The 16,116-nt window shown below is 45.6% G+C and overlaps 1 protein-coding gene across 6 annotated transcripts in view; it reads right to left on the bottom strand.

Annotated features, from left to right (window-relative positions):
* LOC106610612 (protein Smaug homolog 1) overlaps positions 1 to 16,116 on the bottom strand; it is an 82,783-nt gene that overhangs the window by 28,516 nt on the left and 38,151 nt on the right. For all 6 annotated transcript variants that reach the window (XR_014378693.1, XM_014210018.3, XM_014210016.3 and 3 more), the window contains one exon: positions 6,374 to 6,955. Coding sequence is in view for 5 of the 6 variants with exons in the window: in XM_014210018.3 (XP_014065493.2) it covers positions 6,374 to 6,955 (582 nt within the window). In the remaining variant the exon portion in view is untranslated. The remainder of the gene's footprint in view (positions 1 to 6,373; positions 6,956 to 16,116) is intronic.

The following is a 16,116-nucleotide window of genomic DNA, read 5'->3' as shown; positions in this document are numbered from 1 at the left end:
GAGCGGGCACACTGGCTGAGAAGGCAAATGAGATGATGTACAGGAGAGCGCTTTGTGCCGCCCGCCAGTCTCTTTCTCCCCCTATATGCGGCACCACTAACTGTGTTGGTCTGGCTATGTATAGGACTTCACGGGCTGATTTAAAATAGGTTCCCAGCTAACATTACAAGCTCCAGTCCCTAAATATTAGCCATTTTCCTTACATACAGACTCTCCACAAAGGCTACCTTACATGGGTAAGGGATGGGGCTAGGGAGGTACAGTGCGGTAAAAGATGGGGAGGAATGATTTTATGGGAAAATTATTATACCAAAAGGTGAGGACAACAATTCACCTGACAAGACTGAATCCAAAGATTACTCTGTTGATTTTACGTGTATTTTACATTTACTGTACTTTGCCGCATTTCTTGATAACTATATCTGAAAATACTCTGGATACCATGATGAGAATATTCCTGGAAAATGTGACTCGTTTCAGGAAACTAGTCATATGTCGCACGTCACTACTTCACAGGAAAACATGTTTTTGAAAGCGTTTTTTTGGCAGAAATGCCTTTTGGAACATGTGAACTTTCATGTGCCTTAATAACAAACTTGTAATGCCATTTGTAAATACGGATACATTAACTTACAAGCCTAGTTGGTTTAGCCACAGAAAAAGTCAGAAACCGTCACACTAACCATGATTGGCTGAGATAGATGGGCTGGACATCGCGAGAGATGAATTAAAGAGATATCCATAGATTAGAGCCTAATTACTTCAATTGACTGATTTCCTTATATGAACTGTAACTCAGCAAAATCGTTGGAATTGTTGCACTTTGCGCTTATATATTTGTTCAGTATATTATATGACTTGTTAAGCACATTTTTACTCCTGAAATTATTTAGGCTTGCCATAAAAAAAAGGAGTTGAATACTTATTGACTCTCAATATTTCAGCTTTTAATTTTTTTATTACATTTGTAATAAATTCAAAAAACACAAATCCACTTTGATATTATGGGGTATTGTGTGTAGGCTAGTGACCCCCAAAAATATTTAATCCATTTCAAATTCAGGCTCTAACACAACAAAATGTGAAAAAAGTTGAGGGGTGTGAATACTTTCTGAAGGTACGGTATAGCATGTTACTGTACAGCCACTGTGTTCCAATTTAGGAGTTTATCAGGGTCCAAATCTGACATTTTCAACCCGTATACGAGTAAAAAAAAAAGGAAAAAAAAGACAAAAATGAAACAATACCAACATTAGTTGTCAACTGTATCTGTATGGAATTACAGTGCCTATATAGTCTACACATCCTTTCAAAATGTTCACCTTTTGCGAATGGGTGGAGCTTATAGATCTTATGGGAAACTTGTTTCTCATGAGGAGATGCATATATGTACAAAATGTTATGACTGTAGCTCAAACAGGACAGGACATATTTTCTTGTTCAAAGTTTCAGATGATTACTTTAGCACCCCACTTGGGCCATCAGTGTAATTTTGTAAATGCTGGATCTCTCTCTCCATCTCATCCAAGTTTTGTAAAAATCGGGCCAGTGGTGTCCGAGATATCATGTGTGACCATGCAGGTTGTACACAACACAACTTTCAAAATCCTAACATCGCTAAACTACACATTAAACAGTCTTTCCTGTGTTTTTTTCTCTTACCAACGTAGTGGCCCACTTAATGATTATTATTTTTTATTTCACCTTTATTTAACCAGGTAGGCCAGTTGAGAACAAGTTCTCATTTACAACTGCGACCTGGCAGGTTGTACACTACACGACTTTGGTGGGTCACACACTACAAGATTCTTGAGGATGAGGATACCATGATGATACCACGTTGTCTTGTGAAAACAATGTGATATGATTAGATCGTTAACGTAGCTAGAACGACCCCTCTCAAACGTTTTCAGTCAGGCATTCACGCTTGCCATACATATTTGAAATATCTAGCAAACATTTTGAATAGAATAAAATACTTGTGAACTTCAGAGCTGTAATGATTTGACCAGTTGGCAAGTACAAACGCATACTAGTAATCGCTTCTGCTCGAGTCTACACATTCTTGGTGATGCGAAAATGTAATCATCTCACTGGCTTATTCTATAGTGAGCTCTCATTGGCTATTGCTCTCAAAACGTCGATGCACATCTCACACTACAAGAGCAATGCAGATTTTGTGCCAATGAAATCAACCATGTTTGAAAAAATCCGGACTTCTGGGACTGCTCAAAGACGGGATCGGTAGCACTCAGATTGCGTCTCTAACCCGCTCACGTTAAACAAGCGTCGATGAAGACCGCGCACCCTGAGTAGTCAACGACATGGGTATTTTGTCTCCGATTCAAAAAGTTGTCTGGGACAGGTAAATAAGGGCCAAAATCGTGTTGTGTACACCCAGCTTAATGTACAGTTGTGGCCAAAAGTTTTGAGTATGACACATATATTAATTTGAGTCTGCTGCCTCAGTTTGTATGATGGCAATTTGCATATACTCCAGAATGTTGTGAAGAGTGATCAGATGAATCTTAAAGTCCCTCTTTGCCATGCAAATTAACTGAATCCCCAAAAAACATTTCCACTGCATTTCAGCCCTGCTACAAAAGGACCAGCTGATATCATGTCAGTGATTCTCTCGTTAACACAGGTGTGAGTGTTGACGAGGACAAGGCTGGAAATCACTCTGTCATGCTGATTGAGTTCGAATAACAGACTAGAAGCTTCAAAAGGAGGGTGGTGCTTGGAATCATTGTTCTTCCACTGTAAACCATGGTTACCTGCAAGGAAACACGTGCCGTCATCATTGCACAAAAAGGGCTTCACAGGCAAGGATATTGCTGCCAGTAAGACTGCAGCTAAATCAACAATTTATCGGATCATCAAGAACTTCAAGGAGAGCGGTTCAATTGTTGTGAAGAAGGCTTCAGGGTGCCCAAGAAAATCCAGCAAGCCCCAGGACCGTCTCCTAAAGTTGATTCAGCTGCGGGATCGGGGCACCACCAGTACAGAGCTTGCTCAGGAATGGCAGCAGGCAGGTGTGAGTGCATCTGCACGCACAGTGAGGCAAAGACTTTTGGAGGATGGCCTGGTGTCAAGAAGGGCAGCAAAGAAGCCACTTCTCTCCTGGATAAACATCAGGGACAGACTGATATTCTGCAAAAGGTACAGGGATTGGACTGCTGAGGACTGGGGTAAAGTCATTTTCTCTGATGAATCCCCTTTCCAATTGTTTGGGGCATCCGGAAAAAAGCTTGTCCGGAGAAGACAAGGTGAGTGCTACCATCAGTCCTGTGTCATGCCAACAGTAAAGCATCCTGAGACCATTCATGCGTGGGGTTGTTTCTCAGCCAAGGGAGTGGGCTCTCTCACAATTCTGCCTAAGAACACAGCCATGAATAAAGAATGGTACCAACGCATCCTCCGAGAACAACTTCTCCCAACCATCCAGGAACAGTTTTATGACGAACAATGCCTTTTCCAGCATGATGCAGCACCTTGTCATAAGGAAAAAGTGATAACAAGTGGCTCGGGGAATAAAACATCAATATTTTGGGTCCATGGCCAGGAAACTCCCCAGACCTTAATCCCATTGAGAACTTGTGGTCAATTCTCAAGAGGCGGGTGGACAAACAAAGACCCACAAACTCCAAGCATTGATTATGCAAGAATGGGCTGCCATCAGTCAGGATGTGGCCCAGAAGTTAATTGACAGCATGCCAGGGCGGATTGCAGAGGTCTTGAAAAAGAAGGGTCAACACTGAAAATATTGACCCTTTGCATCAACTTCATGTAATTGTCAATAAAAGCCTTTGACACTTATGAAATCTTGTTACTATGGAATACTGAAGTATAATTACATCTGACAAAAATATCTAAAAGACACTGAGGCATCAAATTAATATTTGTGTCATTCAAAACTTTTGGCCACGACTGTACATACTAACATACGTATGAACGTATGGAGACAGATCCATAGACCCTCCCCTCCCACCCAATTTCATTGTGGGGGAAGAATCATTTTTAGGGTCCAGTCTCCAAATTAGGGACTTAAGCAATGGAATATTTCTATACAAACTTTCTCGCCATAATCTACAACTCCTTTGTTTATAAACACACACACACACACACACACACACACACACACACACACACACACACACACACACACACACACACACACACACACACACACACACACACACACACACACACACACACACACACACACACACACACACACACACACCACTTTATTTAACTAGGCAAGTCAGTTATTTACAATGACAGCCTACCCCAGACAAACACTCCCCTAACCTGGACAACGCTGGGCCAATTGTGTGCTGCCCCATGGGATACAGTCCAGCATCGAACCAGGGTCTGTAGTGACGTATCTAGCACTGAGCTGCAGTGCCTTAGACCGCTGCTCCACTCGGGAGCTGCAAAAATACTTTTAAATATATCAGTATTTTTGCAGCTCCCGAGTGGCGCAGCGGTCTAAGGCAGTGCAGCTCAGTGCTAGAGGCGTCACTACAGACCCTGGTATTTCCTAGATGGGGATTCCTAAACACTTCTTGGGTAGCCTAGAACAGTCCAATGGTTGAAATGGTCGAATATAAAATCAAACTAGAGAAAATTACTTAATGTGGGTATAAGCTAAAATTCTTTCTAACCTAACCACTTTGGCTGACAGTAAATTTACTTGCGTTGGGGTGAGGATTACTAGGGCCACATTCAGTCAGCAAACATTGTGGATTGTTGCAAATAGAATAGAGCTGACATGATTCTACATATCAGGCATGTTTGTTGTACGTGACATATCTCTATCTGAACGTTCTACAAAGTTGTGCCCAACCCAAATTGCGTTCAGCAATTCAGACAACATCCTGGCTGATTGGCTGGCTAATCCCACAGTGACCGACCATTGGCTAAAAGAAGGGCAACTCTAGGTTCGAGTTGTGAAATCGTTCCTTTGTGCTATGGACATACTGCTGAAACACCCAAGCCTAGTCAAAAATAAAAGAGGATCTTGTGCAGGGCCCGGAGCTTTAAATGTGTCCTTATTTATATCCTCAGCTGTCTCCTTCATTGGAGAAGAAAAAAAAATACCATTGCATTCTTCGGCTGGAAATATCCTGCTCTAACCACAGATATGTTCAATCTGAATGGCTTTGGGGTGCTGGAGCACAGTAGGGCCTACAAACCCACCTACCGCTTTAGACTTCCACACGGTGGGTAGACATTTTTCTTTCCTTTGTCAGAGGTGGCTACTGGCTGGCTTGGTTTGTTTGGAGTCTGTTTACCCTTGTGACGGCCTGACCTCATTGGCTCCCGATATGGCCGATCTAGAATGTTCTAGTACTAAAAATCTAATCAAATTTGATTTGTCATATGCTTAGTTAACAATAGGTGTAGACTAACAGTGAAATGCTTACTTACAGGCCCTTCCCATAACGCAGAGAGAAAAAGTTAGAGAAAAAGAACAACATGAGAAACTAGGGAAGGAATAACCTGGATGATGACAGATAATGGCACCTTTAGACCTACAGGGTTAGGGTCAGGCTTGGGTTTAAGTCCTATTAGAAATCATTGCCGATAGAAATATCACAAATAGAGCTGACATGATTCCTTATTCTCCATATCAAAGAGGCATAATATCTCTATCCGAACTACATGAACATTCATTAAAATACTTCAGCTGGGCTTGATTGAGCTTGCCTGGCCCAATGGAACCAATAGAAGTCACAAAACTGCAAAACCCGGACACCTGGCACTCCAGACAGGATAAAGAAAAAACAAAGAGTATTAGAAATATTTCAAATAGTATTTTTACCCAGGTCTGGTCAAATGGGAAGACCCTTTATTTGAAACGATTGCTAATACACTAAAGAGGTGTAAAATGTCATTCTAAATCACACTAAACTATAATTTCAAACAGTCCGGAGGTGAGTTAAGTCCCTTTAATAAAGACCACCCTCTTGTCAGTAGCGTTCAGGAACCCTGATTAAGCACATGCAACTGCTGAGCATGCTGCTAAGAGTGCGAGTCTTCAAAAACAACCATAAGTGGTGGAGGAGGCCACGGCTCGACACGGCTTCCTTTCCTCGTCTCCTTTCATTCACCACAACTGATGGTGAAAAGCCTGGGTAGCTTTTCAAACTTAACGACTTGCTCTTTACAGGATAAGCCAGAATACTACTGTAATGCAAACAGGGCTTTATGAATACAATTTGATTGATTGATTGGACTGCTTTCAGATCAGTGCTGATCCAGAAAGAAAGTAAACCAGGAGAAGACACGAGGAAAGGAAGCTATGTCAGACTTTTGGGACGTAACCTACAAAAAGCAGGAAATCGAAAAAGAAAGAGCCACTCACTGCTGCCGCCCGTGCCAACCGTGTTGATACTCCCAGGCACCGACGAGGACGGGTAGAGCGCCAGGTGCCCGCCATTCTCACACCCTCCATGCCCCTGCTGCTGTTGGTGCCAACCACTGCCCAATCCCGAGTCCCTGGACCCCTGCCAGCCGTTGAGCCTATCATCCGAGCCGTAGCGCTGGTGGTGGTATAGCTGACCCAGGTGGCTCCCTGAGGAACTCCAACTGGACCCTGACAAGGAGTGTGTCGAGGGGGGCGTCTGATGGAGTGAGGCCGGGACGGGGGGTGGCCGTTCCAACGAGTCGCCCCGGGCAGCGGCGCGCTCCTCCAGGTGGTTGAGCCAGAGGGCGAGGGCAGCGCGGTCGTCCAGCGAGGTGGCCGGGTGGATGAGGGCATAGGAGAGGAGTTGGCGTGACTCTTCGAGGTGGCGGCCATGGTCGATGGTGTGCGCCAAGATGCGGGGGAGAAGGCGCATGTACTCGCCCTTGGCTTCAACGTTGCCCGGCTTGAGCAGGGGCAGGTGGGTGAGGACCAGGGAGATGACACGCTCCTTGGGCTCGCCCTGCCACTGGCTGATCACCACTGGAGGAGGAAGAGAGAGGAGGGGAGTGGAGAGAAAAAAAAGAGAGAGGAAGGGTTAGTACAGCAAAACATAACCGTGGCTTTTTCAGGATGGTGCAACACTTTGAATTTTGCAGATAGCAATGTGTGTGGGACGATCCCTTATCCAGCAAGTCAGAACATCAATTCTGTTCCACACAATATCTTTCGGTGGAAATGTTCTGTAATTGCCTTTTGCACTGGGCTGAGTGAAGCCCGGGATAGACCCATGGCGTTTGTATTAGCTCGTTCTCTAAGGAAAGAGGCAGGGTGGATTTGGCCTTCAGCTTGATAGAACTCCAGGCAAAGCCTCTCTCCACATCTCAACAGATTCTCAACGTATCCCCAACATATTGTGGGAGCTGGAAGAAAAATAAGTACTTCAGTTATTCCAAAACAATTATGTTGTGGGAGCTCTTGCTTTTGCTTGTAGGAAATCCAGATGCCTTACCCCCCCCCCCCCCCACCCTTAAACAGGACTTGACAGGAACATAAAATAATCTATAACCTGTTTACAACCACACATGGCGGTGGGCAGACGGAGAAAGCAAGGGGTGGATGGAGGAACGAGAGGCGATGAAGGACAAGATCGATTACGAGGTGTCACTTTTTATTTTGTTAAAATCGCAAAGTTCAAACTGTTTAGAAGTGCATCCCTCCTTCCTCTAAGTAATCACGGATTAGAAATGAATGGACAGGTGAAAGCCATGTGGTATTTCCCTCTAGTTCACATGTCCAATCACGCCTAAATCAGTGATAACATCAAGGAAGAACGGACAATAGAAGGAATATCTAGAAGTCAAGAGTGGGTGGGTAGTTAGTTGAGCCCTAGGCAGTGTGGTTGCTATACCTACCCTGTGGAGTCGTGGAGCCTATTGTTGTCTCAGCACTGCAGCCGTGAGAAGCATGCGTCTCAGAAACATTGCGTCATTCCTATCAGATTGGGACAGAGGCTATACATACTTCCGGGTCGAAGCTGTGGGGCTCCGGTCTGACCGCCACCGAGAATAGAGGAGACTGTATTGTAAGAGTAGAGGATACTGCAGTCAGCCCAGGGGTTAACTTCCTGTTTAGGGATCGGGATGTATGCATGTTTGTGTGACCCTTTACGTCATTGGTCAAACATAACAGGCCGGGCAGATGTAGGCTACTGTAGTCCTCATCTCTAATTCTGATACATGACGAGAGGGATTAAATAAATGCTACAGTACACAGTATTCTCCAGAGGTCACAGCTTTGTCACAGAAACAAAGGTCGTGTCCCAAATGGCACTCTATTCCCTATATAGTGTATTCCTTTTGACTAGGGCACATAGGTCAAAAGTAGAGCACTATATAGGTAGTATGGTGCCATTTGGGACACGTCCTGAGTCCGGAGGCTTGTTTGGGAATGAGGCAAGGCAAACTCCTTGTTTAGAAAGCACACAGATGTCACCTAATGGGGACCACAGGCAGGCGGCTCTGTGGCCTATGATTAAGTATCCCCTTCGGTAGCTAGGGCTTTTTTTTTTGGCACTGCCATTTTTAAAGTTCACGCGCCCTGACGGCAAGAGAGACAGGAGGTAGAAAGGGATAGAGAGAAGGAAGAAGACAGGGAGAGAGCGACGGAGGGAAAGAGGTGAAAGAGAGGCAGTGTAAGGAAAGGATGAAGAGGAAAGGAGAGATTGCGAGAGAAAAAGAGAGCAACAAAATAGTGGGAAAGAGAGAGGGAGTGAGCGTGAGAGGACACCTTCCCAAAATCCTCTAGAGGAGATGTAATCTTTTCAATCAGAAGACATGTACGCAACAACCATGCCCAGGGATAAAACACTCAAACCTGATTCTACACTGCTTGCTTCAGGACCAAGTAAAGATGAAATTGGGATTTTATCTCTGGAAGAAGGAGCACCAGCATGTATTCGAGACCATCTACAGTATCTACAGGTGTCAACAAAAGGGCAGGGGGCAGCAGGTAGCCTAGTGGTTAGAGTGTTGGACTAGTAACCGAAAGGTTGCTGGATCGAATCCCCGAGCTGCCATGGTAGAAATCGGTTGTTCTGCCCCTGAACAAGGCAGTTAACCCACTGTTCCCCGGTAGGCCGTCATTGTAAATAACAATTTGTTCTTAACTGACTTGCCTAGTTAAATAAAGGTTCGATTTTAAAAAGATAACCAGGGAATGAGGAGATGTAGGTCTATTTCCCCATATAGTGGTGCCCCAGTGCTGTACCTACTGCCTATGTATGGCTCTGCTGGGCCAAAGGCCCAGTTTATCTGGTAATCAAGTCCTCATGACCCCCAGTAACGCCCCTCACTTGAGTGAGTGCGCACTTGACTTGGCCTGAGCTCCCCCTCTCCCTTTATTGCTTTCACTATCCACCGACTCTCCAATCCACCGGCTGCCCTACGGTCGCTCTCAGTCTACTATGCTCCTCCACTCCCTCTCTTTTCATCCTTCTTTACTTGGCCTTCTTTTCCCTCCACCTTCCCTTTCTCCTCCTCATTCTCATCCACTCCCCCCTCTCTCGCTTTCTCTCTCTCTAGGGGGTTAGTTGTGCATGGGAGCAGCAGGCAGCTAATACAATAGCCTACTCATCTCTGGGATTCTCACTTCCTCCCTCCTCCTCCCTGCTCTCCCCCTTCACATCCTCCCTGTATTCACATATAGATGACATCCAAAAACAGCTTGAGACCACAAGTCTTCCTCCCTCTAAGTGTCAGTTTGAATCATCTATTCCTTGCCTGTCCGGTAAGAAGAGCAACATTGATCACACTTTATTGAAATGGGATTATGTTACGTGCATTTTTGAACGGGTATCCATTCATCTTGTACTGTGTGACACACACAATCAACAATGTAGAATACAAAAGTTCTCTCTCACACACACACACACACACACACACACACACACAGACACAGATCTGAAATCACAGGACAGGTGAAAAGCAATATGGAAACCGTCCTCCGGGAATTTGCTTACACATCATCATTACAGTACAAAGGTAAGAAGACGAGACTCTAATACCACTAGAGATGCACCCCCGGGGGTTGGAAAGAACAAGAGTCAACAACAGCTGGACGAGTCTCAGTGGATGAGAACGCTTCCTTTACAAAAGAGAGGGAAACAAGGAGAAAGAGAAACCTGCCCAGACATTGCCTGTCAAGAGGTCAGTTTACAGCGTTCAGAGGTCAAAGTGTGGTCACTAGGATAGGGAAACAGGCCACTAGTAAACACAGAGGAATGCAACAAGGAGGGAGAGTTCTGAAGTCTGTGGAAGACTTCTCCTCTGCTTTCCTCCTCCCTCTATCCCCACCCTCGCTGACCCCTCAGGGTAGTGTTAACCTCATCCAACTCCAGCAGAAAAAGGGAGAGAGATGAAAAAATGTAAATAAAAAGCAGAGCAGACACTGTTGAGGGGCTGTAGAAGTAGAAAGGAAACAATGAGATGCCGCTCCTTACCACCCCTCACTGGGCCTGAGTAATCGCTCCCTCAGTCTCTCATTCCTACTCATTTTTGTCCCTCCCGCTGAAAGATGTCAGTCTGAGTTCCACACTCTCTGTCCTCCCCAACCTAACTCTGAGGGTGTGGTGACTGGCCTTAACAGAGGGAGAGGTCATTTCTGGGAATGTGCGGATCACATTCACAGTATCTCCCAGCCCCCCGTCCAGTCAAAGGATTACCCTCCTTCAGTCAGTCGGACTTGGGCCTGTTCTCTCAACTAGACAATGCTGTGTTGCCTGGTGAACTCTACGTGGCACACCGGCCCAGCAAACAAAACACTTTTTCCGCTGTCGCAGAGGGTGTGGCTTTCTAAAATTCCTGCATTGGGCCATATTTGGTTTCTTTCTCTTCAGAAAGAAACCACATTTTCTCCCCAAAATATGATAAAAGAAATGTAATACAAAAATTATGCTAAATGAATATAAGGGAAACACTGGGAACAGGGTGTCATTTGGACCAGCGGCCATGGCACTCATCAAAAAGGGTGCGTCCTTCGCTCAGTGTATAAATACAGCCGTGTTTTTCCACTTGGGCCACTTTGCAGAGGCATGTGGTTCTCGCACTTCCTGGGCTCAGCCCAACTGTCTCCCTGCAAGTCTGGTGCCACAAACCCCACGGATGATAGAGAAGAGACAGTTGCCAACCAAAGAAATAAAAAAATCAGGGTTAAAGGTTCCAAGCTCTTTCTTTGGAATAGATTCCTATGATACAAAGCCCTCATACAGGTCACCACAGGAAGGAAAAGGTTTGTCATCACCACCAACACCGTAGATCATTTTACTTGCCGGCAGAGTAGAAATGACAAAGAGACAGACAACTCTAAATAAAATAGACTCTTCAAACCCACTCCAAAATAAATGGATGCCTATAGATAGGGAGGTCTCTGCTTTAATAGGATTACAAAAACAAACTTGGGAGTTTTCAAACGGTCGTCATGGCAGTGGTAAGCCAGGTTGTAGGCTAGGCTACGTCACATTTCAACCAAAAAAATATCCCGCACTGTATGTCAGAGTCTGACCTGGCTTCACCACCAGATGGTCCAACTTCGCTCAAGCTGCCTGAGCTGTGGCAAATGACACATCTTACAGTGGTTGGCTGTCCTTCATAAACAAGCCACAGCTTTGGTTTCTGACCTCACACAGAGACAGGGAGAGGTATAACATCGAGAGAGAGAAGTGGTCACTGGGTCCATGCCAAACCCATTACATAGCCAACTAACTGTTCACAGGAAGTGTCTCCTTCGAATTAAATCAAACTTTGAGACATCAAATGACAGAGGGTTGGATGTAAATCCAGCAGCTCGGGAAGCATAACTTCTGTACAGATACAAGACAGACAGCCACTTCTTAATTCCTATACCTGGATGGACAATAGATTATGTCGAGTCACTGTGGAAAATTAGTTACACAAGTGATTTTTATAATTGGCTGAGATGACACACACACACAGGGAGAGATTGTCGGACACATGATTCCCCTTGTTCTAAAAATAGGCCTGGTCAACATCACACACAGTCCCAACAACGCCGGGCGGGAGAGAGATAACACCCTATTTATACGAGACCAGAAGAGCACATCAACCGAAAAACAGCCAGCCAGCCACCACACATTGCGTGTACACCAAACACTCCACACAGCCCCAAAAAATGCCATTATTAGCCCGCCACTCTACTACCCCCCCCCCCCCACCACCACAATGCTTTGGGCCACCATCCACCCAGCGCTGCCTGTTTTCCATCTGAAGTTTACTTCATGGCAGAGTTTGGAGCCAGGTTTATGGGGCCTAAGCCTACAGGCCTGTTTTCATCCTGTCAGCAAAACAAACAGGTCCCGGGCCCTATGTGCCCGCCGTGGTACTGGGGGCCTTTTTATAGTGTTGAGTCAATAGGGGGCGACTCGTTCCGTTCAACACAGCGTATTCCTGTAACATTTGCCTTCACAACGTGAGGTTTAGCATTTAGCCACAGTTACACTACATGTCCAAAAGTATATGGACAAACCTTCATATTAATGGATTCTGCTTTTTCAGCCACACCCGTTGCTGACAGGTGTATACAATCGAGCACACAGCCATACAATCTCAATAGACAAACATTGGTAGCAGAATGGCCCGTACCAAAGAGCTCAGTGACTTTCAACGTGGCACTGTCATAGGATGCCACTTTTCCAACAAGTCAGTTCGTCAAACATTTGCCCTGCTAGAGCTGCCCCGGGTCAACTAAGTGCTGTTATTGTGAAGTGGAAACGTTTAGGACTAACAACAGCTCAACCGCGAAGTGGTAGGCCACACAAGCTCACAGAACAGGACTGCCGAGTGCTGAAGCGTGTAAACATCGTCTGTCCTCGGTTGCAACACTCACTACAGAGTTCCAAACTGCCTACGGAAGCAACATCGGGAAAGAACTTTTCGTCTGGAGCTTCATAAAATGAGTTTCCATGGCCGAGCAGCCGCACACAAGCCTAAGACCACCATGCGCAATGCCAAGCGCCGGCATCTCTTTCTGTCTTTCTCTCGGAGGACCTGAGCCCTAGGACCATGCCTCAGGACTACCTGGTATGATGACTCCTTGCTGTCCCCAGTCCACCTGGCCGTGCTGCTGCTCCAGTTTCAACTGTTCTGCCTGCGGCTATGGAACCTTGACGTGTTCACCGGACGTGCTTGTTGCACCCTCGACAACTACTATGATTATTATTATTTGACCATGCTGGTCATTTATGAACATTTTAACATTTTGACCATGTTCTGTTATAATATCCACCCTGCACAGCCAGAAGAGGACTGGCCACCCCTCATAGCCTGGTTCCTCTCTAGGTTTCTTCCTAGGTTTTTGGCCTTTCTAGGGAGTTTTTCCTAGCCACCGTGCTTCTTTCACATGCTTTGCTTGCTGTTTGTGGTTTTAGGCTGGGTTTCTGTACAGCACTTTGAGATATCAGCTGATGTACGAAGGGCTATATAAAAATACATTTGATTGATTGATTGATTGTGTAAAGCTCACCACCATTGGACTCTGGAGCACCTATCTGGAGCGATGAATCATGCTTCACAATCTGGGTTTGGTGGACGCCAGGATAACGCAACCTGCCCCAATGCATAGTGCCAACTGTAAAGTTTAGTGGAGGAGGAATAATGGTCTGGGGCTGTTTTTCATACTTCGGGCTAGGCCCTTTAGTTCCAATGATGGGAAATCTTAATGCCACAACATACAATGACATTGTAAATGATTCTTTGCTTCCAACTTTGTGGCAATAGTTTGCGGAAAGTCCTTTCCTGTTTCAGCATGACAATGCCCCCGTGCACAAAGCGAGGTCCATACAAAAATGGTTTGTCGAGATCGGTGTGGAAGAACTTGACTGGCTTGCACAGAGCCCTGACCTCTATTCCATCGAACAGCTTTGGGATTATTTGGAACGCCGACTGCGAGCCAGACCTAATCGCCAAAAATCAGTGGCCGACCTCACTAATGCTCGTGGCTGAATGGAAGCAAGTCACCACAACAATGTTCCAACATCTAGTGGAAAGCCTTCCCAGAAGAGTGGAGGCTGTTATAGGAGCAAAGGGGGAACCAACTCCATATTAATGCCCATGATTTTGGAATGAATTGTTTGACGAGCAGTTGTCCACATACTTTTGTCATGTAGTGTATCTCCCTCAGAAAAGCTTGCTCAAAAGTGCAAGAGGAGGAGTTTGGAAGTTTAATCAAGCCAGCGGACAGAGAAAGGGGGGAAAAGCAATAAAAAGTGTCCCAGAAAGAAAAATAGTCATAATAATTTGGTGGGTGCTTATATATTTGTCCTATTTCACAAAACGTTTATTTTTTTTGCATATACAAACTCTGCCTGAGACACCCTCGCAGAGTGGGGTCACGGCCAAAGTGGTTGGTCTGTACTTTTACCCACACAGAGAGAGAAAAAAAACAATACTGAATTGGGCCATGGCAAGAGACCCACTGCGCGCACCTACACCCACGACCAACAACTCAACAGGATTTTCCAGGTGTGGAAAAGTAGGGCAAAACTTACAAAATGTCAACTTTGGAAAAGGCAATTCAGAATGAGACGAAAGACCAAGAAGGGGGGGTTGGAAGCCTTTCCAGAAAAGAAGAAGGAAAGAAAGATGAGGGGGGAATGAAAGAAAAAAAAAAAGGGAAAAAGGTTTCCCACCCATATCCTTCCTTTCCCGAATGGACTCTCCAGCTCAGCAGTGAGGAATGCGCTGGCATACCACAGGTCCTAGCTGAAGAATGCAGTTTCCGAGCTGATGCTGCATCCCCAAACCGGCGCTGGTTAGACAGAGTTTCTCTTTGAAACCCCCCCCCCCCCCCCACACACACACACACACACACACACACACATACACTTGCTCCAGCCATCTGTAGCCCCAGCCCCTACTATAACAAACAACCAAACAACTTCTAATATGTTCCACAGAATGGAGAGGGAGAGAAAGAAGAAAAGTGGGGGACAGAGAGAGTAGGCTATGGGGGATGGAAAAAAAAATGGAGGTACTACCCGTGATCCAATACAAATAGAAGGCTTCCCTCTCATTCTCCACCATTGACACATGTCCCTGAAAAGACTGGATAAGTTACTACAATCTAACTTTCACCAGAAAGTGTGTTCCATATCAGTGGTTGTTGGGAGGAAAACGGACAAGGGAGGGAAACTAACATACACCAGAATGTAGGGACAAAGCCAATGTACAGTACCAGTCAAAAGTTTGGACACACCTACTCATTCAAGGGTTTTTCTTTATTTTTACCATTTTCTACATTGTAGAATAATAGTCAAGACATCAAAATTATGAAATAACACATATGGAATCATGTAGTAAGCTATGGCTGTTCCTCAAAGTCCCTCCGTATGGTTATTCAGTTCAGCTGTCATCCAGCTGTGAGCCCCTGATAGTTCGAGAGAGACAGACTCCGTTTCTAAGTATAGCAGCAGGCAGGGCTGGCTTCCCGAAAGTATACTGAGCTGACACGCTAACTTGGGGTGAGGTTTCTCCTAAGAAAGACCAGGGCTGAGGGAGGGAGGCAGGGAGAGAGTGTGTGAGTAGGAGTGAGCTCATCATAGGCCTCCCGCCTGGCCCACCCTCTCCACAAGCAGTGGCGGTACGCTGCAGGGCTGGGTCGACAGGCAGACAGGCACCCACAGGCCCAAAACCCAGAGACTTGCATCGCCTCGGATTCGGGTGAAAGGTGAGGTAGGAGAATGTGTGTGTGTGTGTGTGTGTGTGTGTGTGTGTGTGTGTGTGTGTGTGTGTGTGTGTGTGTGTGTGTGTGTATGTATGTATGTATGTATGTATGTATGTATGTATGTATGAGTGAGAGAGAGAGAGGAGATGTGAAGAGGGCAAAAAAAAAGAGGTTAACAAGGGCTGGAGAGAAGAGAATGCAGGAGGGATGGAAAGAAAGTGAACAACTAAAGAAAATAAAAGTGAGCGAAAGAAAGAGGAAGAGAAAGAGTAAAACAGAGAGAAAAGACTTAAAGTCCTGGCCTGCAGCACTTCTAAAAGAGCCAGCCAGCTAGGCAGGAAGAACTGTACTTTAGTGACCAGGATCCCTGCTAGGCTAATCTGAAGGCTTCAGCCCCTGACTGACCCACTGACACAGAGGTAATGAGCAGACAGACACGGCCCTGTCTAGAGCTCACACAGAGAGGA

This window comes from Salmo salar, chromosome 09 (assembly GCF_965601325.2).
Source record: "Salmo salar chromosome 09, fSalSal1, whole genome shotgun sequence".
Classification (NCBI taxonomy): Eukaryota; Metazoa; Chordata; class Actinopteri; order Salmoniformes; family Salmonidae; genus Salmo; species Salmo salar.
Note: the sequence above shows the minus strand (reverse complement) of the source record. Positions and strands in the feature narration are given on the sequence as shown.